Here is a 25,170-nt window from a genome sequence, read left to right as displayed (position 1 = left end):
ACGTCAAATAGATAACACTGTCTTAAACCAGGCAAGATTACTACTTTAAAAACTGCCACCTAATATTTATATAACACTTTAAGGTTTACAAAGAACTCTCACATACATTATTACTTCAACTGATCCCCACACTGTGAGGTGAATGTGATTACCCCTGTTTGACCAAATGAGGAAACAGATGCAACAAGATTAAGGCACTTGTCCCAATTCTCCCAACTAGTAACCAGCAGAGTTAAAACTGGAATTCAGGTTTGTTTGACTCCAAAGCTGGTGCTATTTCTATTTTACCAAATGTCTCTCAGGAAGAAAGATAATATACTTTTGGAATTTTTTTTTTCTGTTGTATCCAGCGGACAAATGAAGCACTCACTTTTGCAGAGTTAATTAAATATTTAAAAGTTTCCCAGTGATATAACTGAACTTTTATCAAAACTTCTCATTTAAACCCTGTAAATAAGAGTCTCCACAAAATATCCAAAAATTGTGCATGTTACAACTCAGGAATACAATACTTCTGAAATAATGCTGTCAGCTACTACATCCTAGATGGCCAGGGACCAAAGGGTGACTTAAAAGAATAAGAAAGTAGATCTTGGGTCTAAAGGCTGCACATGATCCTTACGACAGAGCAATTTGCAATTAAAAGACCAAACTGCAATCCACTTCCCAACTATTTGGCTGGGACTCTAGACTATGTCAGTCTTGGCCTCAGACTGCTCTTCCTGGACATTAGGGAGTTCTTCAAATTTCACAGCTCAGGCCTTTGTCAATGTACTCACCTCCTTTTTTGTATGCAATACAAAAAGTTAGCTGTTATTACTATTCATTTCTGTTCAAATTTTAGAACTTCTCACAAGTTCATCAGTTCTTCTAGATTTAGGATTAGAAAAGGTCACAGACCAAAGAAATTTCCTTCATAAGGCTTTTTAAGCTCAATTTGAGTTTTGTAAATGAAGTCGAGCACCTCTGTTTTTCTCCCTAAGGGGAGTGTAAGCTTTTGCTATTCAAGCCTGAATACACATACAATTTTCCTGTGGTCCCCCATAAGGAAACCATAGGGCAGAAATGACTCACAAATGAAACGTGAAAGACAGATTAAAAAACTATACTTACTTAGGAGGAATTCGTGAAACTGTGTTCACATTTGTGACTGGGACCACTACTTGAAGAATGTGTTCAAGGGCTGTTAATCCACCAGCAACTTGAAATGCAATCTGATCTGCCACATTCTAAACAGAAATACAAAAAGAAATTAGCCCCATTTCCCAGGCATAAAATTATAACCAAATGAAATATTTAGTTGTAGTGTGAAATATTCTGTTGGTTCAATTATTCTACAAACACTTATTGAATGCTTACTCAGTGCTGGGAACAATAGGTCAAAAGTGGTGAACAAAAAATCATACTTGCTGTCCCCCATGAAGCTTAAAATTTAGTGGATGAGACCAATATTAATCAAATAAATATAAATAAAACAATTTCAATTATAATAAGTACTCTGAAGAAAAAGGAAAGGTGCTCTATGAGAACAGTGGGGGAATCAACTGTATATTGGGGAAAGGGTCAGCATAGGCTTTTCTGAGAAAGTTGAGGTTTTGAGACAGGCAAAAGAAAAGGGAAAGGGATGAAGCACTCCAAGCATAGGAAAAAATCATTTCATACAGAAGTTTTTAGCAACACTTTAAAAAACTGGATCATTTTGTAATGTTAATTACCACTTAACAAGACAAACTGACTTCCACAAAGATTTCCTTTGCTAGAACTTTTTTCTTCAGTAATAGAAGATAATCTAATATCTAACCAGTTAGGTGTACCTTTTTTAAAAAAAGTGGAGACCTTCAAGATGGCAGAGGAGTAAGACGTGGAGACCACGCTCCTCCCCACAAATACATCAGAAATACATCTACACGTGGAACTGCTCCTATAGAACACCTACTGAACGCTGGCAGAAGACCTCAGACCCTCCCAAAAGGCAAGACGCTCCCCACGTACCTGGGTAGGGCAAAAGAAAAAAGAAAAAACAGAGACAAAAGAATAGGGACAGGACCTGCATCTCTGGGAGGGAGCTGTGAAGGAGGAAAAGTTTCCACACACTAGGAAGCCCCTTCACTGGCAGAGATGGGGGTTGGCGGAGGCGGGGGGGAAGCTCCTGAGCCATGGAGGACAGCGCAGCTACAGGGGTGTGGAGGGCAAAGTGGAGAGATTCCCGCACAGAGGATTGGTAACAACCAGCACTCACCAGCCTGAGAGGCTCGTCTGCTCACCCACTGGGACAGGTGGGGGCTGGGACCCGCAGCTCGGGCTTCGGAGGTCAGACCCCAGGGAGAGGACTGGGGTTGGCTACGTGAACACAGCCTGAAGGGGGCTAGTGCACCACAGCTAGCCAGGAGGGAGTCCGGGAAAAAGTCTAGAACTGCCTGAGAGGCAAGAGACCATTGTTTCTGGGTGCACAAGGAGAGAGCACCGCCTAACTGAGCTCCAGAGATGGGCGTGAGCCGCAGCTATCAGCGTGGACCAGAGACGGGCATGTAACGCTAAGGCTGCTGCTGCAGCCACCAAGAAGCCTGTGTGCAAGCACAGGTCACTATCCACACCTCCCCTCCTGGGAGCCTGTGCAGCCCGCCAACGCCAGGGTCCCGTGATCCAGGGACAACTTCCCCGGGAGAACACATGGCACTGGCTCAGGCTGTTGCAACGTTATGCTGGCCTCTGCCGACGCAGGCTCGCCCTGCATTCTGTACCTCTCCCTCCCACTGGCCTGAGTGAGCCAGAGCCCCCTAATCAGCTGCTACTTTAACCCCGTCCTGTCTGAGTGAAGAACAGATGCCCTCAGGCGACCTACACACAAGAGGCAGGGCCAAATCCAAAGCTGAACCCTAGGAGCTGTGCGAACAAAGAAGAGAAAGGGAAACTTCTCCCAGCAGCCTCAGGAGCAGCGGATTAAATCTCCACAATGAACTTGATGTACGCTGCATCTCTGGAATACCTGAATAGACAAGGAATCATCCCAAATTTGAGGAGGTGGACTTTGGGAGCAACTGTAGACTTGGGGTTTCCTTTCTGCATCTAATTTGTTTCTGGTTTTATGTTTATCTTAGTTTAGTATTTAGAGTTTATTATCATTGGTAGATTTGTTTATTGATTTGGTTGCTCTCTTCCTTTTTTTTTGTATATATAGGTATATATATATTTTTTCCGTTTTCTCTTTTTGTGAGTGTGTATGTGTATGCTTCTTTGTGTGATTTTTGTCTGTATAACTTTGCTTTTACCATTTGTCCTAGGGTTCTGCCTGTCGGTTTCTTCTTTTTCTTTTTTTAGTGTAGTTTTTAGCACTTGTTATCATTGGTGGAATTGTTTTTTGGTTTGGTTGCTTTCTTCTTTCTTTTATTTTTTTTTTCTTAATTACTTTTTAATTTTTAAAATATTTAATAATTTTATTTTATTTCTTATTTTAATAACTTTATTTTCCTCCCTCCCTCCCTCCCTCCCTTTCTCCCTTTTCTTCTGAGCCATGTGACTGACAGGGTCTTGGTTCTCTGGCCAGGTGTCAGGCCTGAGCCTCAGAGGTAGGAGAGCCCAGTTCAGGACATTGGTCCACCAGAGACCTCCTGACTCCATGTAATATCAAACAGCGAAAGCTCTCCCAGAGATCTCCATCTCAACGCGAAGACCCAGCTCCACTCAATGACCAGCAAGCTACAGTGCTGGACACCCTATGCCAAACAACTAGCAAGACAGGAACACAACCCCACCCATTAGCAGAGAGGCTGCCTAATATCATAAGGTCACAGACACCCCAAAACACACCACCAGACGCGGTCCTGCCCACCAGAAAGACAAGACCCAGCGTCATCCACCAGAACACAGGCACCAGTCCACACCACCAGGAAGCCTACACAACCCACTGAACCAACCTTACCCACTGGGGGCAGACACCAAAAACAACGGGAATTATGGACCTGCAGACTGCGAAAAGGAGACCCCAAACACAGTAAGATAAGCAAAATGAGAAGACAGAAAAACACACAGCAGATGAAGGAGCAAGATAAAAACCCACTAGACCAAACAAATGAAGAGGAAATAGGCAGTCTACCTGAAAAAGAATTCAGAGTAATGACAGTAAAGATGATGCAAAATCTTGGAAACAGAATGGAGAAAATACAAGAAACGTTTAACAAGGACCTAGAAGAACTAAAGAGCAAACAAACAACGATGAACAACACAATAAATGAAATTAAAAATTCTCTAGGGCTTCCCTGGTGGTGCAGTGGTTGAGAATCTGCCTGCCAATGCAGGGGAAACGGGTTCGAGCCCTGGTCTGGGAAGATCCCACATGCTGCGGAGCAGCTGGGCCCATGAGCCACAATTACTGAGCCTGCGTGTCTGGAGCCTGTGCTCCGCAACAAGAGAGGCCGCGATAGTGAGAGGCCCGTGCACCGCGATGAAGAGTGGCCCCCGCTTGCCACAACTAGAGAAAGCCCACGGCACAGAAACAAAGACCCAACACAGCCATAAATAAATAAATAAATAAAAGAACTATCTTCAAAAACACAAAAAAATTCTCTAGAAGGAAGCAATAGCTGAATAACTGAGGCAGAAGAATGGATAAGTGACCTGGAAGATAAAATAGTGGAAATAATTAACCATAGCAGAATAAGGAAAAAAGAATGAAAAGAATTGAGGACAGTCTCACAGACCTCTGGGACAACATTAAACGCACCAACATTGGAATTATAGGGGTCCCAGAAGAAGAAGAGAAGAAAAAAAGGGACTGAGAAAATATTGAAGAGATTATAGTTGAAAATTTCCCTAATATGGGAGAGGAAATAGTCAATCAAGTCCAGGAAGTGCAGAGAGGCCCATACAGGATAAATCCAAGGAAAAACATGCCAAGACACATATTAATCAAACTATCAAAAATTAAATATAAAGAAAACATATTAAAAGCAGCAAGGGAGAAACAACAAATAACACACAAGGGAATCCCCATAAGGTTAACAGCTGATCTTTCAGCAGAAACTCTACAAGCCAGAAGGGAGTGGCACGACATATTTAAAGTGATGAAACGGAAGAACTTACAACCAAGATTACTCTACCCAGAAAGGATCTCATTCAGATTCGACAGAGAAATTAAAACCTTTAGAGACAAGCAAAAGCTAAGAGAATTCAGCACCAACAAACCAGCTTTACAACAAATGCTAAAGGAACTTCTCTAGGCAGGAAACACAAGAGAAGGAAAAGACATAAAATAAGAAACCCAAAACAATTAAGAAAATGGTAATAGGAACATACATATTGATAACTCCCTAAAATGTAAATGGATTAAATGCTCCAACCAAAAGAAATAGACTGGCTGAATGGATACAAAAACAAGACCTGTATATATGCTGTCTACAAGAGACCCACTTCAGACCTAGGGACACATACAGACTGAAAGTGAGGGGATGGACAAAGACATTCCATGCAAATGGAAATCAAAAGAAAGCTGGACTAGCAATTCTCATATCAGACAAAATAGACTTTAAAATAAAGACTATTACAAGAGACAAAAAAGGACAATACATAATGATCAAGGGATCAATCCAAGAAGAGGATATAACAATTGTAAATATTTATGCACCCAACATAGGAGCACCTCAATACACAAGGCAAATGCTAACAGCCATAAAAGGGGAAATCAATCGTAACACAATCATAGTAGGGGACTTTAACACCCCACTTTCACCAATAGACAGATCATCCAAAATGAAAATAAATAAGGAAACACAAGCTTTAAATGATACATTAAAGAACATGGACTTAATTGATACTTATAGGACATTCCATCCAAAAATAACAGAATCCACTTTCTTCTCAAGTGCTCGTGGAACATTATCCAGGATAGATCATATCTTGGGTCACAAATCAAGCCTTGGTAAATTTAAGAAAATTGAAATCGTATCAAGTATCTTTTCCAACCACAACGCTATGAGACTAGATAGCAATTACAGGAAAAAATCTAAAAAATACAAACACGTGGAGGCTAAATAATACACTACTAAATAATCAAGAGATCACTGAAGAAATCAAAGAGGAAATCAAAAAATACCTAAAAACAAATGACAATGAAAAAATGAAGACCCAAAACCTATGGGATGCAGCAAAAGCAGTTCTAAGAGGGAAGTTTATAGCAATACAATCCTACCTCAAGACACAAGAAACATCTCAAATAAACAACCTATGCTGACACCTAAAGCAATTAGAGAAAGAAGAACAAAAAACCCCCAAAGTTAGCAGAAGGAAAGAAATCATAAAGATCAGATCAGAAATAAGTGAAAAAGAAGTGAAGGAAACAATAGCAAAGATCAATAAAACTAAAAGCTGGTTCTTTGAGAAGATAAACAAAATTGATAAACTATTAGCCAGACTCATCAAGAAAAAAAGGGAGAAGACTCAAATCAACAGAATTAGAAATGAAAAAGGAGAAGTAACAACTGACACTGCAGAAATACAAAGGATCATGAGCGATTACTACAAGCAACTATATGTCAATAAAATGGACAACCTGGAAGAAATGGACAAATTCTTAGAAAAGCACAACCTTCCAAGACTGAACCAGGAAGAAATAGAAAATATAAACAGACCAATCACAAGCACTGAAATTGAAACTGTGATTAAAAATCTTCTGACAAACAAAAGGCCAGGACCAGATGGCTTCAGAGGTGACTTCTATCAAACATTGACAGAAGAGCTAACACCTATCCTCCTCAAATTCTCCCAACATAGAGTACAGGGAGGAACACTCCCAAACTCATTCTACGAGGCCACCATCACCCTGATACTAAAACCAGACAAAGATGTCACAAAGAAAGAAAACTACAGGCCAATATCACTGATGAACATAGATGCAAAAATCCTCAACAAAATACTAGCAAACAGAACCCAACAGCACATTAAAACGATCATACACCATGATCAAGTGGGGTTTATCCCAGGAATGCAAGGATTTTTCAATATACACAAATCAATCAATGTGATAAACCATATTAACAATTTGAAGGAGAAAAACCATATGATCACCTCAACAGATGCAGAAAAAGCTTTCAACAAAATTCAACACCCATTTATGATAAAAATCCTCCAGAAAGTAGGCATAAAGGGAACTTACGTCAAAATAATAAAGGCCATATATGACAAACCCACAGACAACATCGCTCTCAATGATGAAAAACTGAAACCATTTCCTCTAAGATCAGGAACAAGACAAGGTTGTCCACTCTCACCACTATTATTCAACATAGTTTTGGAAGTTTTAGCCACAGCAATCAGAGAAGAAAAAGAAATAAAAGGAATCCCAACTGGAAAAGAAGAAGTAAAGCTGTCACTGTTTGCAGATGACATGATACTATACATAGAGAATCCTAAAGATGCTACCAGAAAACTACTAGAGCTAAACAATGAATTTGGTAGTAGCAGGATACAAAATTAATGCACAGAAATCTCTGGCATTCCTATACACTATTGATGGGAAATCTGAAAGAGAAATTAAGGAAACACTCCCATTTACCATTGCAAGAAGAATAAAATACCTAGGAATAAACTTACCTAAGGAGACAAAACACCTGTATGCAGAAAACTATAAGACATTGATGAAAGAAATTAAATATGATACAAACAGATGGAGAGATATAATATGTTCTTGGATTGGAAGAATCAACATTGTGAAAATGACTGTACTACCCAAAGTAATCTACAGATTCAATGCAATCCCTATCAAACTACCAATGGCATTTTTCACAGAACTAGAACAAAAAATTTCACCATTTGTATGGAAACACAAAAGACCCCGAATAGCCAAAGCAATCTTGAGAAAGAAAATGGAGCTGGAGGAATCAGGTTTGAGGACTTCAGACTATACTACAAAGCTACACTAATCAAGACAGTATGGTACTGGCACAAAAACAGAAATAGATCAATGGAACAGGATAGAAAGCTCAGAGATAAACCCACGCACATGTGGTCACCTTATCTTTGATAAAAGAGACAAGAATATACAATGAAGAAAAGACAGCCTCTTCAATAAGTGGTGTTGGGAAAACTGGACTGCTACATGTAAAAGAATGAAATTAGAACACTCCCTAACACCATACACAAAAATAAACTCAAAATGGATTAAAGACCTAAATGGAAGGCCAGACACCATCAAACTCTTAGAGGAAAACATAGGCAGAACACTATGACATAAATCATAGCAAGATCTTTTTTGACCCACCTCCTAGAGAAATGGAAATAAAAACCAAAATAAACAAATGGGAACTAATGAAACTTAAAAGCTTTTGCACAGCAAAGGAAAACATAAACAAGATGAAAAGACAACCCTGAGAATGGGAGAAAATATTTCCAAATGAAGCAGCTGACAAAGGATTAACCTCCAAAATTTACAAGCAGCTCATGCAGCTCAATATCAAAAAAAAAACAACCCAATCCAAAAATGGGTAGGATACCTAAATAGACATTTCTCCAAAGAAGATATACAGATTGCCAACAAACACGTGAAAGGATGCTCAACATCCCTAATCATTAGATAAATGCAAATCAAAACTCCAGTGAGGTATCACCTCACACCAGTCAGAATGGCCACCATCAAAAAATCTACGAAAAATAAATGCTGGAGAGAGTGTGGAGAAAAGGGAACCCTCTTGCACTCTTGGTGGGAATGTAAATTGATACAGCCACTATGGAGAACAGTATGAAGGTTCCTCAAAAAACTAAAAACAGAACTACCATACGACCTAGCAATCCCACTGCTGGGCATATACTCTGAGAAAACCATAATTCAAAAAGAGTCATGTACCACAATGTTCATTGCAGCTCTATTCACAGAAGCCAGGACATGGAAGCAACCTAAGTATCCATCAGCAGATGAATGGATAAAGAAGACGTGGCACACATATACAATGGAATATTATTCAGCCATAAAAAGAAACGAAATTGAGTTATTTGTAGTGAGGGGGATGGACCCAGAGTCTGTCATACAGAGTGAAGTAAGTCAGAAAGAGAAAAACAAATACAATATGCTAACACGTATATATAGAATCTAAAAAAAAAAAAAAAAATTGGTTCTGAAGAACCTAGGGGCAGGACAGGAATAAAGGCGCAGACGTAGAGAATGGACTTGAGGACTAGGGGAGGGGGAAAGGTAAGCTGGGACTAAGTGAGAGTGCATGGACATATATAAACTACCAAATGTAAAATAGCTAGCTAGTGGGAAGCAGCCGTGTAGCACAGGGATATCAGCTCGGTGCTTTGTGACCACCTAGAGTGGTGGGATAGGGAGGGTGGTAGGGAGAAACAAGAGGGAGGGGATATGGCGATATATGTATACATATAGCTGATTCACTTTGTTATACTGCAGAAACTGACACACTATTGTAAAGCAATTATACTCCAAAAAAGATGTAAAAAAAAAAAAAAGTCTATGATAATGATAATAGCTAAAAATAAATAAATAAATAAAAATTAAAACAATTAAAAAAGCCACTTCACCTACTTTAGGGAGAATATTAAGTAACCATTTTAGAACTCAACCTATGATTTTTCTTCACAACTTCTCAATTGTATACAATTCTTGTGGGAAGGATATATAAGTTCTTTGCATTCCTCTGGCATGGGGAGGGAAGAGTTTTTAAGCATACACAGAATCACTACATCAAATATGTGAAATACAGGAGAGCAACCTGCTATAGGCTGAATTGTGTCCCCGCCCTCCACTGAATTCTTATGTTAAAGTCCCAACCCCTAGTACCTCAGAATGTAACTGTATTTGAGGATAGGGAATTTAAAGAGGTGATTAAGTTAAAATGAGGCTGTTAGGGTGAGGCCTTAATCTAATATGACTGTTGTCCTTATAAGAAAAGAAGAGACACCAGGAATGCACATGCACAGAGAAAAAGGCCGTACACAGCAAGAAGGTGGCCAATTACAAACCAAGGAGAGAGGCCTCAGAAAAAAACCAAACCTCCTAACACTTTCACCCTGGACTTCAGCCTCCAGAACTCTGAGAAAAGAAATTTCTGCTATTTAAGCCACCCAGTCTGTGGTACTTTGTTATGGCAGCCCTAGCAAACTAATATTCAACCCCTCTATTACAATACCCCCTTATATTTCTTTTAATAGTATTCTACAGTTCATTAAGCCTTGAAATGTCTTTGAAATACTGAGGGGCTTTTTTTGGGGGGGGTACTTGGGGGAGAGATATGAGTTATTCACAGGCCCTGTCAAACATGTTTTCCTGATTCTTCTGATGTTCAAAGCACAATGCTCTGCCTGCTTGATGTGGACTATCAATTATTGGCTCCAGTACATGTCTGGAGTTTGGTAGTATAATATCTTAATCATTCATTTACTCATTCTTTGTGCACAATAAAATACAGTCTGAGACTATAAGAAGTTCATCATGAATCCTAGACAAGACCTCACACTTTTAAGATTAAAAATTAACAATTTATGTTGTCATTAATGAAAAAATGTTTCCTTGCAATAAAACTAACAATCAGAAAATTGAAAACCTAGGTGCTCAGTAATTTATTTAAAACCATAATGCTGTTACCATTCTTTCTTCTTATGCTAGGATGTCAATATAATTAGAAAATAGTAACAACTTTGTATTAGTACATAGCATACACAGATAAAACTGCACTAATCATAACTATATAGCTGGATGAGCTATGGTAAACTGAAAACACATTGTAATAACTCCAAAATTAAAAAATAAAGCTCTATAACATGCCATAATACCCCTGTTGCCCATCCTACTCATTATCTCTCCATCTTTCCCCGATGTAAAGGCTCTCCTGACTTTTAAAATCACAGAATCCTTTTGTTTTCTTTTCAGTTCTATAAAAATAGAATCACACTTCATATATTCTATAATATCTAACTTTTCTTGCTTATTTTTTCCCCTAAATTCATCCATATTGTTGCCTGTAGCAGTATGTAATTCATTTTCCTTGCTGTATAGTATTCCTTTGTCTGATTACATACTTCAACTTATTTAAATGTTTCACCGCTGATTAACATTTGGGTTGTCTCCACTTTGAAACTCTGGACAATGCTGTTTTCAACATTTTTGTATATGTATTTGGGCACATGTGACATGCAGTTGAGTATATGCTTAAAAGCAGAACTGCTGGGTCACAGAGTGTGCGTAGGTTCAGTGTTATTAGTTATAGCCAGACAGCTTTCTAAAATATTCAGAACAATTTTTGTACACAGTGCATTGCCGTGATGATTTCAGTTACTCTACACTGACACCAAAACTTGCCTTTATCAAGTTTTTTTTTTTTTTAAACTTTAGTCATTCTAATGGGTGTATACTAGCCATTTCTTTTGGCTGTGTTGTCTTCGTTGCTGCATGCGGGCCTTCTCTAGTTGCAGCGGGGATGCAGTGAGGCTTCCATGGTGGTGCAGTGGTTAAGAATCCGCCTGTCAATGCAGGGGACATGGGTTCGAGCCCTGGGGCTACTCTTCGTTGTGGTGCACGGGCTTCTCATTGTGGTGGCTTCTCTTGTTGCAGAGCACGGGCTCTAGGCACGTGGGCTTCAGTAGTTGTAGCACACGGGCTCAGCAGTTGTGGCCCACGGGCCCTAGAGTGCACGGGCTTCAGTAGTTGCAGCGTGTGGGCTCAGCAGTTGCAGCGTGCGGGCTCCAGAGTGTGTGGGCTTCAGTAGTTGTGGCACACGGGCTCAGTAGTTGCAGCTCGCCGGCTCTAGAGCACAGGCTCAATAGTTGTGGCACGTGGGCTTACTTTACTGCATGGCACGTGGGATCTTCCCAGACTAGGGATTGAACCCGTGTCCCCTACATTGGCAGGCCAAATCTTAACCACTGGACCACCAGGGAAGTCCCTGTATACTCACATTTAATTGAGGATTTTATTTGTCCTTCCCTGATAATGATGGGGTTGAACACGTTTTGTTTATTGGCTTTTTTTTTTTTTTAATTTGAGGTATACTTTACAATAGGGTGAAGGGCTCAGATCTTAAGGATACCATTCAGTTAAATTTGATGAGTACCTACTAAGACCTGAACATTTCCATTACCCTAGAAAGTCCCCTCATGCCCCTTTCACAGTCAATCCCTCCTCCCTGATGCAACCACTGATTTGATTTATGGTACCATAGGTTAGTTTTGTCCACTGTAGAATTTCATATAAATGCGATCATATAGTACGTATGAATATTTAATTTGGTAGTGATTGGTTATCCTACCAGCAGTTTTACCAGAGCCAGGCCTTAGGGTATCACGGAAGCATCTTTAGCCCAGGGGAAATGGCAGAGGGGCTCTGAGTCAAGATAGGGAAGTAAACACATATGTACATATCCTTTCTTCTATACTCAAATAGGAATTATAGATAAAATATTTAATAATACGAGAAAATAACCACATTAAAAATAAGTGAAACATCTCTGTAAAACAGGGATGGAAAAGCTCATAATAATGCATAGAGCAAGGGTCCAACTTTCAGCAGATTCTTAAAAGAACATTTGCCCTTCTAGACTCTTTCCTCTTCCTCAGCTTTCACACTGATTCAGCCTCCAAGTTCTGATTACTCATCTCCTGTTATGGCCCTTAACTTTTGCCTTTTTTATCCATGTCTATTCTTACCATGTCAGTTCAGGCTTTCATGGTCTGTTGCTTGAGGCACTGCAGCAACCTCCTAACTAGTATCTCTGGATCCAAACTTACTTCGCAGCACACCATTCTCTAGAGCAGTGCTTCCCAAACACTCTAAGATAAAAGTCAGGTGTTTTTGTTTGTTTCTTTGTTTTTAATATTTTCACTCCATTGTGACCAATAGTTTTGTGAAATATAATACAAATTAAATACTAAACAAATGAGGGAAAAAAGGTATACTAAGTTTGAGCCCACATTTTAAAATATTAGATGAAAGACATAAAATTACTCTTGATTTGTGTACTTATCTCACCATATTCTAGTGACAGTAGCCTGGCACTGGCCTGTGGACTCTCTTTTGAGTAGCCCTGCTCTGGATGCCTTTATATGCAATGAAGATAATATTCTCAAGAGTAAATGTGATCATGCCACTCTGTGGGTGAAACATTTGAATGACTGCTTCCTCACTGTCTACAGAATAAGGCCCAAACTCTTTAGCACAATTCTTCAGAATCTGATCCCTCTCTAACAGCCTCCTTCCCTGCCATGCTCCTGCCTCTCTCTCAACCAGATTCCCCATGTGGCCCATGCTGTTTCATGCCTCTGTGCTTTGGCATATACTGATCTTCCTAGAAGGGATGATCCTCTAGCTTTTCATCTTTGTATCCCCACTAAACTCAGAGCTTCCTGCAGTCAGGGACCATGTCTTCTTCATCACCACATCCCCAACACTTAGCAGAGGGGAATGTACTCAGAAAACATTTCATCAGCGGTTGTTCAGAAAATACTTCATCAACAGTTTTGAAAAAGAAGGCTCACAACGGTATTTTAACAGGATTTTAACTGTGAAAACACAGACAGTCAATTGCTCTGGTATGATCCCAGGATACAGTTCCTGTTACTGCATGTGCCTAGTGGAATAGTTTTTCACTGGGATTGAGCTTCATGACCAAAGAACAAAATTCAGTTTTTCGAGACGGAAAGACATGTTCACCTTGAGCCTCCTTAATAGCCACCAAGGAACTAAATTCTCCACTTGTGCTCCGTTTCATTGTAAAGCCTTTGTATTTTGATATTTCTCAACTCAAAGTTATGTCATACCCTAAGCCAAGCAGATGCACCAACTGATGCAATCTGTCCACAGAGAAACAAAACAGCACCACTGCTGTTCTTGTAGACCGTTCCACAACGAGAGAACTGGGTCAACATTGCAAAAGTGTAGGGGAAAAGGACTGAGTGAAAGCAGACCATCTTAATGTACACATCTATGCCTTAAAAACAAAACAAAATAAACTCAAAGCCTTTCATGCAGTGCCAACAACATGCATATGACCTCTTGAAAAACTTAAAACATGGGCTCTAACAGACATTAAGCAGGAAAAAAAAAGCCAATTTCAGGAAGATAGGCCATTCAAAGCCAAATTTTTATTAAACTATTATTGAAAATTGAAGTTCTAATTTATCATTTGCACCTTTTCAGGGAACTAAAGCAAAAAAAGCAAAACCAACTGTGAAATAAAAAAACTCACAAATTTCTCCCCAGAGAAATCAAGGACGGTTTTGGTCATGTGCACTTCGGTATTACAGATCCAACAAGCCATTTTTGGATTCTCTTCCACAGAGCATGGCCAAATGGGAACACTGTTCAGTATCCTCCTAACTTCTTCTTCATGCCCCACATCAACTCCTATCCATGCCATCATCTCTGCCCTACCTCAGGGCCCCATTTCTCTCTGTTTGCAAGCTCCTCAAGAGCGGCAGCTGACTCATCTCTGCAGCCCCAGTGATGACACAGAACAGAAATGGTAAATACTTGATGGATGAGTGACTGAACAAAAGGATGAACAAATGAAAAGATTGCTCTCAAACAGCAAAAATGTCCTGTGAGATATGATAGTTTAACACAATTATAGGGGCCCGTGAGCATAACAAGGAGAAACACCTCCCATTGGATCCTATTTCGTAACACAGCACAAATGAACCGCTCTTCCCTCTCTCTGTACATAAAGGCAGATGAGACAATCCTCTGATAGCCTATGCCTTTTTCACCTCAGGGGGACAGAAAGGGAAACTCAAACTGGCTCAATGATGAGTTGCCCAAATGTTAAAATCAAGGGGGAAAAAACACCTTCTTAAGCATGTGGCATTAAATACTCTTTATGCAAATGGAGATCACTTTCACACAGTAATCCAGGTAGACTTAAAGGACGTAGAGAGCCTCTCATTTCCTCTTCCTCTCTATTCCCACCACACTAGCTTATTGTGCCAATCACGTGGTACTTCCTATACACTGCTCTCTTTATATTCCTGGCTGCCACAGTGAGGCTGGATGCTCCTCAAATACATGGTCATATACTTGTTCCTATCCCTCTCAGTGTCTAGGAAAAAGCAAGTATGCTAAAAATGCTTAACCATAATTATACTCTCCATCCAACCTGCCCCCTTCTCAGTTTGTAATGTTCAAATGCTATCTCTCAATCCTTTAAGACCCAGATCAAATCATTCATAAAGTCTTTCCTGATCCCCTCAACTAAAGTCAAAAGGTCTTTGTATTTAACTGTATTTCTCTTATGGCCCTTATCACTTTTGACTTTATCCCAGAGCTTTCTGTGTTCATGTGCTACACTGTGAAGCCTAAGCTCTCCTACCTCTGCGTTCTCAATCGTGGTCAAGCACAGGATGCACATACTGCAGATACCAAGCAAAGTTTGTTAACTGATTGAAAATACCTCATCTAGAAAGGTGAACTAGATATTTTTCCTTTTTTCTGTTACCCCTTTTCCAAATACTCTGCGTTCAGACAGAAATTACGAAATTAGAACTTTCATAAAGAGCTTTATCATTCTGATTTGAGCAAGAAAAAAATACCTCTGAAGAGGAAATATGTGGCTTTACTTGTGTACCAGACATAACACCTTAATAGCTCTCCCTTCCTTTGCTCTCTCCCACTGTGAGACTGACAACTGACTAATAGGATTAGAGGCTCCATTATAATAACCCAGCTTAGCTAAAGGCCAGCAAAAAATGACAGCTTCAATCTGAATTACATGGCCTAGGAATCCATTCAATTATTAACTAGAGTAACTGTTATTACCTCTCCCAATTAAAGGAGAGGCAGCTGTTAATCTTTGGTGGCCTGAAAAGGCTGATGGCCTTTGTACTTGACTTCTCTATAGACAGTAATTACATTCTTTGTGATCAGAGAGGAAGGCCTTCCTAGCCTTTTAGACAGAGGTGGCAGATGGGGAAAACTGTTTGCATGTTCATTAGCAGGATAGGCTAGGCTAGATTTGTTTGGAGCATCTGGTGGCACCTTAAGACCTGTTTAGAGATAATACAAGTAGGTTTTGGCAAGTTCATAAATTTAGAACTCAGTAGCCCAATTTATAGAGATGAGAAGATTCTAGAGTGAATTTTTTTACGGTTGTTTTTCCCATAATGAAAACTTTCCTACCACTTAAATGACATCATCTCTACTCAACTACTGTCTTCACCTGTTATGGTCAGCTTAAAAGAAGCAAGTATAATGAACTGATATTCCTTCTTCTGTTACATGATTTTTCTCTTCTAAGCCTTCTAATGTCAGCTTCTTCACGTTCCCATAATCTACATAAAGGTGTGGCTCAGTTTTTCAGCTGTAGACACTCACACTTGAAAGAAGCAGTTTCTGGAGTCAAGAATATCACAAGGAAATTGTAAATTTGTGGGACTGTGGTGCCAAAAAGAGCAAAATCATAACCCACAGTTTGAAGGGTTAGGTAATAAGGTAAGTGGGGCTGAGAGAGGCTGGAAAAGCTTTCTCAAGATGAGAGGAAGAAGTCCTTTGTGATGCTAATCAGAACATGGACCCTTTGGAAGGCTCTCCCTGAGGGAGCTGAATTGTGCCATGTTTGACCTGTTTGGACTAAGTGAGATGAGGGCAGGGTGAGTGAGAGGGGGTGGTGCAGGAACTGAAGGACGAAAGCAGGACACAGACCTGAGTGCTCTCATTCCTTCTCTTTAAGCTGTTATGAGACAGATGACCAAAGATTAGTGTACAGAGTTTATTACTGCAATCCAACAAAACTCACAATAAAGTCATTTTGATCTTCCCTCATCTTCACGCTCCACAAAGCTGCCAAGTGGCAGGCACTGGGCCAGACCCAGCACTCATAGCTACAGTGAGAGACAGACTTAACATAGACAAATGCAACACTGTGAGATAAGCACTATAATAAGGGGATGTACAAAGAGTTGTATGCACATAGAGGACTAGTTCTTCAGGATATAATGGGTGTCAATGTGAACAGTTTTCTGAGTTATCACGCTATCAAACTAAAAGACAAAAAAAGGATTCAAGGTCAAGGACCTACATATGAAGTTCCTTGTGCAACTCCTTTATTCTCCCACCATTCCCAACTTCCTGGCTACCTGCTGCTTTACCACAGAGCTTGAGGAGTCTTACCACAGCAGTTCCCTGTTTCCCTTGTTGCTGCATCTTAACTCTCCCGGGTGCTTTCAAGTTGGGAGGCAAAAGAAACTCAGGACCATGAGACCAAGGAGAATCTGTTTTGGGCAAGGGAGTGATACGGACAAGGACCAGTAACAAGGACAAACTCCTTTAGGTCCAGCAGCTCCCAGGGAGCAGGACCATAGAGCTTGAGGCTCTTGTCCACTGAGATGGCAAGGAAACGGAGAGGAGTGGTCCTAGAGCCCTCTGTTCCTGCTCCATTGTGACACTGGCACTTCTTGACTGATTTTTCTATTATTTAATTGTAAACTGGATCATACTGATTATCTATTTATTTAACCACAAGGTAGACTGTGAGCTCTTTGACAGCTGGGATTATGTTTCTATAGGTCCAGCAAAAAGTAGGTATTCAATAAATAGCTGTTGAATATAAAAGTACAGTCTAGTTTCTGGGCTCTAACATCAGAAATTCTCTTAAGAGGAAAGAAAAGCCATCAATCCATAATCAGAAAGAAAAGGCTTAGAAACACTCATGTGCCTGGGAAAGTCAACGCAAGGATACAGGTAAGCTAGAAACTGTGGCTGATAAGGCAAGGCAGGCCCTGGTGTTAGGCCTGCCTGAAGGGGACAAGCCCAGAAAGGAGGGGCCAGGAATGTGAAGGCCAACTGCAAGGCCTTTGCGAGTCATCTTTGCTCATGTCCTGCCTTAGTCATCTTGGTATTCTTCCCCCTCCCACCCCCCACCCCTTATTCTCAAGGAAAGTAGTGACCCAGACCCTTTTATGTCCTTAAGAAGGGAGCGGGAGAGCAATTTTCTCCAAGTGCCATCCTGGAGGGCTGAAAGTGACAATTCAAGGAATTACTATGTGGCAGGCCCTAGGCTGTTATCTTATCTAAGCCTGAAAAACTGGTACCTCATCATCATCCCATTAATAAAAAATAGTCTTAGAGGAGTCAGTTACTTGCTTAAATTTTTACAGCTAGCAAGTGGTGGAGCCAGGGATTGAGCCTAGGTTTATCTGACTTTCAAGGGTATAATGGGTCTACACCAAGAAAGCTGTGGGGGAAATCTGGTGTGTGGCTATAGGAATGTACGTGACTTTTGGCACACTTATCACTAAATATCCCAATTTTGTAAAATCTTGGACTTGATATTATTTTGAAATTTCAAAGAATATTTTATTTTGAAATAATTTTAGATTGAAGAGTTACAAGTACAGGAGAGGATTCCTATATGCTTTAATTGAGCCTTCTCTCATATTAACATCATACAAAACCATGGTACATTTATCAAAACTAAGAGATTAAATTAAAACTATACTATTAATTAAGCTATGGCCTTATTTGGATTTCCCCTAGTTTTTCTACTGGTGACCTTTTCCTGTTCCAGGATCACATCTAGAATACCACATTGTATTTAGCTCAATGTTATTGTGAAGACAAGGTGAAGTTACTCTTAGCATTAGAGGGGGGATTCTGAGCTCTTATATTAGCATTCACTTGCAACTAAAAAAATTCAAAAAGCTTGAAGTAATCCAGACTCAGAGAATGCAAAGGAATGCCAAGTTTGACTATCACAAGTAAATAAAAAAGGAAATGAGAGCTAACTAGATTCTAAGGGACTGAAATATGAGTAGTTCTTTTAACTGGTGGTGCAGTTCTTGAGACTGTCAGGAAATGGGAAGAAATGTGCACACAGCAGGAGGGAAGCAAGCCTTGGGTGAGGAGGGAGGGAATGTGGGACCAGGGTTAGAAGAGACTCCAGGTGGCCCAGGATGGGCTCCCCCTGCAGCTCCAGTCCCAATTGGCCTTCAATACTTTTTTGGCCTATGGCAGGCTTTCAAAACCCTTTCCTTCCTGGATGTCAGTGAAATCCAGTAAAGCCTTCCAACTGTAGCATGATACTGCTTCAAAGTCTTCAGAGTATGCCTTTCCCACTTGTGCCCATGATAGGATATTTACTGCAAGATTTTTTCCCTAGAAGCAGCTAGGTTAAAAACCTTGTGATAGGGCACTAGGAAAATCAGTTACAGTTGATTTTAGAAATGATCCTGCTAGGAAGCACTGGGTCTGCTTAATTTAGTCCGGAGGAAATGAAAGGGGGGAAATAACTAGTGATAGGCAATGTTTTCTCAGATGGATTATCTGGAGTCTGCCCTCCGGTTTAGCCCCTCCTGTTCTCTAGCATCTGAAGTATACAGGGAAAACAGAGGAGACAAAATCCACACTAAATCTGTTACTTAAGGGACTATCCGATACAAAATATGGCAAGGAAGAAGGCAAAAATGAGCAGCCTTTCAGATTTTGGACTTCAAGATGATTGTGTTAATTTATACTTTGATCATGGATGAAAACTGCTTAACAATGCAGAGCTTTTGTTCCCCATTAAGATGCTGCAAACAAGACCTTCTTATATAGAGAACAGTGTGAAAGGCAGAATATCTGGTCTTTCTTCCTGATTTTGCTAAATCAAATATGATCAAATGTTTACTGAAGAGTTAATGCTGCCCCACTGAATTGTAACTGAATTAGAGATGCTCTGTGCTACCATTTTTAGCTAGTGAGAATAAGATAAGACCTTTACTAAAGGTGAACTAAAATGTTTAAAAGTCTGCTTATTCAAGGCAAACAAAACTCAGAAGACACATTAAGTCTGGAGAACACCAGACCATTACAGAATCTTATTTCTTTATAAAAAGGCATATATGAATCTCTTTCTCTTTACAAGGAATAATGAAGTTCATTTGAAGAGAAATTTGGTGATCAATTCATATTTACACAGCTTTTAGTCTGAAGTCTGAAAAAGGTTTTAGCTTTAAGTCAGAATGCAAGTCCATATCCTCCCATTATGGGGAAGTACAGTTATCTTATGGGAAAGAAATGTAAAGATCCTAAAAAGAGTCCACACTTCTGAGGACATCCACGTGTAAACATTAAAAAGGCATACAACACGAGGAGGCAGCAGGGACAGGGAGAGGTAGGGATTTGAGAAAGACAGGCAGAAATGATGTTTTAGATTTTGTTCGTTATGGCACAAATGGTGTCTTTTTTTTTTTTTTAAAGGACAGATGTTATTTGTTCAGAGTGTGCTACAGCAGATAGTCAGCCACCAACAGTTACGTTTGGCGGAGGGATGGGTGAGCTTTATAATGAAAGAAAGAGAAGGCCTCAAGTGTGCACTGTTTGGGGGCTATTGGCGTGGGGAAGCAGGGGTAGGTTAAGCAGGAGTCGGCGTCTTATGCGATGGCTTGAGTAGCGTACTCATCTCTTTCTGGTGGGTCCTGAGTTAGAAGCAGGATCAGAAAACACTGAAGCTGGCAGTCACTGATCAACTTCTGACCATTCTGGGTTGATTGCCTCAGAGGTAGTAGATTGGCTTCCTAAACTGGTTGCTGCAGAGGTTGTAGGTCATTGTTCTGTTGTTATATATGGGCTGGCTATTGTCTATTTGTATATTCAGTTTCTCAGACAACTTGAACATATATGTAGAAAATCCAGAGGAACATACAAAAAAGCTCTAAAAATAATAAGTGAGTTTAACAAGGTCTCATAATATAAGGTCAATACAAAAAAATTAATTCTATCAGCAAATCTGTAAAGATAGAAGTAGATTAGTGGTTGCCAGGGGCTGGGGGAGGAGAAAATGGGTGTGACTACTAATGGGTATGGGCTTTCTTTTTTGGGGTGATGATGTTATGGAATTAGATAGTGGCGATGATTGCATAACCTTGTTAATATACTAAAACCCACTGAACTGTATACTTTAAAGGGGTGAATTTTATGGTATGTGAATTAGACACAAACTACATCTTACTGTTTAGAAGCTGTTAGCACGGCCTATGGATTAATTCTGCCACGGGTTGAATCCCAACTCATTCACTTACTAGGCATAACATCAGGCAAGTTCCTTATCCTCTTGATGCCTCAGTGTTCTTACAAATGAGGGCACATAATTCCCACTTCAAACTGTTATTAAGAGAATTAAATAAATTGACCTATATAAACATTAGAATCATCATCATCTTCTTTATATTGTCCCTGCTTCTTTAGCTAAGTACCTAGTATAATGTCATCAAATAAATATTAGTTCCTAACTGCTGAGGGTTCTTGCTTTTTCTAGACTTCACATTTCACTTCTAGTTCATTCAGTACTAATACCCGTAAGAGTGGACCCTTAATGTTCTTGAGAGGACATATTCTGGAATCTTTCTGATACCTCAAAATTTCACTAAAGTATGATTTCTCTCATAAATACCTTTATTTTAGATGAGTCTACCTTCTCACCTCATCAGCCTCAGCTTCAATATTACTTGCTCAAAAGGGCATTCTCTGACCTCTAGGTTGTATTTAGTCTTCCTAAGACTTCCACAAACAACTCTGTATTTCCTCAATCATTTCCTCAAAAACTCATCACTCTTTACTGTAATTAACTGCTTAACTGCCTATAAGGGCAGGGCCTATATCTGTCTGAATTAGTGCTATTTCCCATGTGCTTGGCACAAAAAAAATTCACTAACATTTGTTAAGCGTGTGCACACAAGGCCAGGTACTCTCCTAAGTGCTGCTTTGCAAGCACCGTCTCATATAACACAACAGCATGAGGTGGATACAATTATCATTCCCATTTCCTTGGAGAAACTAAAGTTCAGGGAAGATAAGTAATTTCTTTAAGATTATGTAACTAGTAAGGGCTGATCTAAGACTCAAATCCAGGCATATCTGATTCTAGAATCTGAGCTTTAACCATCACACTATTCTGCCTCTCTGCATACTGTGCACTAAAAAACAAAATTGTTTCATTGAACTAAAATGTTTGTGAGTGAGTGCAATGATATAGTTAGTGCTGGGAAGTTTCCCTAGACAGGAAGATAGCATTATAGACATAATAAACTATACATTTCTACATAAGGGATGGCTCTATATTGTTCTTGAGAATAAGGCTTTGAAAAAGAGCCATTATTCAAGTAGCTAGGAGTAAATGGTAAGAGGCAGAAAATAATTATAGAAACTAAAAATTTTAGATTAAGAAGGAACCTGAAAATGATCTAATTCCCTTATATAAGTTGAACACATTAGATCAGGCAAAGATGCACCATAGAATATTTTAAGGTGGCCATTTTGGGTAGTTCGGCGAATGTTATGTGCTCTATAATCTTACTAGATTTTTATAGCATATTTTACAACTTATTGTCATAACTTGGACATAGATGAACAAGCTTGTTATATCAATTCAGCAAATAATCTATGTAGTACCCAGACTATATAAGGAACTGTAGTTGGTGCTTCAGAAGACCAAATCGACGGATAGCAAAAAATCAAATTTAAGGATAACTAATGTCTGTACTTTGGATTTTGTATTCAAGAAATTAATGATGTAGGGGACTTCCCTCGTGGTCCAGTGGTTAAGACTCCACACTCCCAATGCAGAGAGCCCAAGTTCGATCCCTGGCTGGGGAACTAAGATCCCACATACCGTGACTAAGCTCGCACGCCGCAACTACTGAGTCCGCGCGCTCTAGAGCCTGCAAGCTGCAACTAGAGAAGCTCGCAACTAGAGAAGCCTGGACACTGCAATGAAGAGCCCACGCACCGCAACGAAGACCCAGCGCAGCCAAAATCAATCAATCAATAAATTTTTAAAAATTCAATTAAAAAAAGAAATTAATGAGGTAAATTATGTATAGGCTTTTTAAGATAAAAATGTTTTCCAGCTTCCTTTGGTCCTTGATATACGTATAATAAACTTGGGATATGTAAATGACAGCAAACACAATAAAACAGAGTCACTGCTGCAACTCTTTAAGATAACACCAATTTTTCCCTCTGAATAGACTGACTTTGTGAGGTAATTCCCAGAACTCTTTCCTGGTATCACCAAATCTGCCAAGTTGGCCACTTCTGTAAAGTAAGCTATTTGGCCCAGACAAACAACTATCTTGAATGTTTAGGCATTTACTTGCCTTAAGGCAAGGAATGGACTAGAAGACAAGCCAAAAAACCATTCAATTTATTTGATCAAACATTTATTGCCTGCCAACTGTGTACATGGTGTTTGTTAAATGGCAGAAATACAGAAGCACAGAGGATCAGGACCTGCCTTCAAAGACCTCACATTCTACTGAGAAAGAAAGATTCAAAAACAGATTAATGCAACATAGTGTGATAAGTCCGTAGTGTGATATGACGGAGGTACAGGGTACCCCTTGGGCTTCCGCAGTAGGTACCTAACCTGCTTGGGTGAAGATCAGAAGAATGACAGGGAGTACTTCCTAGAGGAGGTGACACCAGAGTTGAGCCTCAAAAGAAGCTATCCAGGTAAAAGTATTTGATTATGGGGTGAGGGTGGATGTGTGTGTGTGGGTGGGTGTGTGGGGTGGAGGGAGGCAAATGCACTGAGCGGGAGAGAGCTAGGTGTTCTAGGGGATGAGGTGTATGGAGACAAAAGGGTACAAGGCCCACTCAAGGGACAGTAAGCCACTGAAAATGGTTACGAGTGTGAAGTGATGGGGGAAATGTTGAGAGATGATGACAGAGGGGTAGGAAGAGAACAAATTTTGCAGGGGACCTCGTACTCAAAGTAAGAGAGTCTAAATCTTATTCTAACGCAACAGAGAGCTTCCAAAAGGTTTTAAAGCAGAGTGACACACCCAGATTTTCACTTTTGAAAGCACGCTCTGGAAGTTGTATGGAGGACAGATTGGAGAGGGTTAAGACAAAAAACAAAGAACTCAAATAGGAGAAATGATTAGAGACCCAACACCATCAGTGACAATTCAAATAGAGAAGTAGGATGGCTGGCTAAAAACTATATTTACAAGTAAAAGCAGCAGCCTTAGCTGCTGATTGGATGTGGGAGAAAGAAGAGTCAATTTACCAATCATCTTCTACGTATAAGGCAAAAAGGATACAAACTGGTCTGGCACAGGATCAGACTCTCCTCCATGAAAAAGCTTAGAATTCAGTTGAGTATACTAGGGATAAAAAGAATCTAATGATTTTCAAGGTAATGTCTACATGCTAAATGAGTATGTGGCAGTCACAGGACACAGGGTTCATGCAAGGCAGGAGAGAGACAGGTCTCATGCCTCCTTTTCATAATGCCAAGTGAAAAACACGTTTAAAAACCATTTTAACCTTTTAATATATAACCTTGGTAAATGGAACAGTGGCTTGAATTGGGTATTTGTACATAGGACTGAAAATTGGACAGATTTTTTTACTGCATTTGTCATTAATCAGCCATCTTTGTTCAATAATATTAATTCCATAGAAAAGATAAAGGAGTAAAATATGAAGGAGGAGGGGAAGGAAGAAATGGGAAGATACACTGCTTTTTCTAGGAAAGGCAATATTTCTTCCAATGAATGTCATATATTGGTTGCTATGACTCTGAACAAAAAAAGCCTACTTTTCTTTCTCCTTAATTTGAACTTATAAGGATTCCTGTGGCATCACCATATAGGTGCCATTGTTCTCTGAAGGTTTCGTAGATATTGGTTTGGCATCTCTTCTATGCTCATAGCAGTGGCGGGGCGGGGGGGGGGGGCTACATCATAGGCCCCTATAATCTGTACCAAAGCATAGAGTGTGGAACAGTTTGAACATGGAATAGTTCAAAGAGGAGACCAGAATCTATGATTTTTGAATGATCTTGTGCTCATGTTTTCCAAGCCCTAGTCAATATATCCATAAGCTCAGAAGCAGTGTATATTTAAGCTTTGTAAGCTATTAGCCACCCACAGACATGATTTTGTCTTCTCAGAATGTGCATTTTATTAAATTAACCTATTTCTGACAAATCACCTTTTCTCTAATCTGCTGAGAAATACACTTACCATATTTCAGATGGCCTCTGAGTGGCACTGCCTAACAGTCAGTAGACTGTGTCAGATATGCAGTTATGCTACCTCCCCCTTTTTAAAGAACAATATAACTTGATAGGAAGAACTAGGGCTATTTCAAAGTAAACAGGCAGGTCAAAACTGTTAAGTCAAAAATTTCTATACAAGCTTAAACACCTCACATACATGGTCTGAATATATTTACATGAAGATGTGAATGTTAAG

At 39.8% G+C, this 25,170-nt stretch overlaps 1 protein-coding gene across 9 annotated transcripts in view; it reads right to left on the bottom strand.

Moving 5' to 3' along the window:
- The window catches only part of SCAPER (S-phase cyclin A associated protein in the ER), a 467,951-nt gene that overhangs the window by 146,757 nt on the left and 296,024 nt on the right, over positions 1 to 25,170 (bottom strand). For all 9 annotated transcript variants that reach the window (XM_082452595.1, XM_082452600.1, XM_082452599.1 and 6 more), the window contains one exon: positions 1,114 to 1,229. In XM_082452595.1, the coding sequence (XP_082308721.1) occupies positions 1,114 to 1,229 (116 nt within the window). The remainder of the gene's footprint in view (positions 1 to 1,113; positions 1,230 to 25,170) is intronic.

Source organism: Balaenoptera physalus (genome assembly GCF_965194825.1).
Source record: "Balaenoptera physalus genome assembly, chromosome: 2".
In the NCBI taxonomy this organism is placed as follows: domain Eukaryota; kingdom Metazoa; phylum Chordata; class Mammalia; order Artiodactyla; family Balaenopteridae; genus Balaenoptera; species Balaenoptera physalus.
This window is presented reverse-complemented; position numbering and strand designations above follow the sequence as displayed.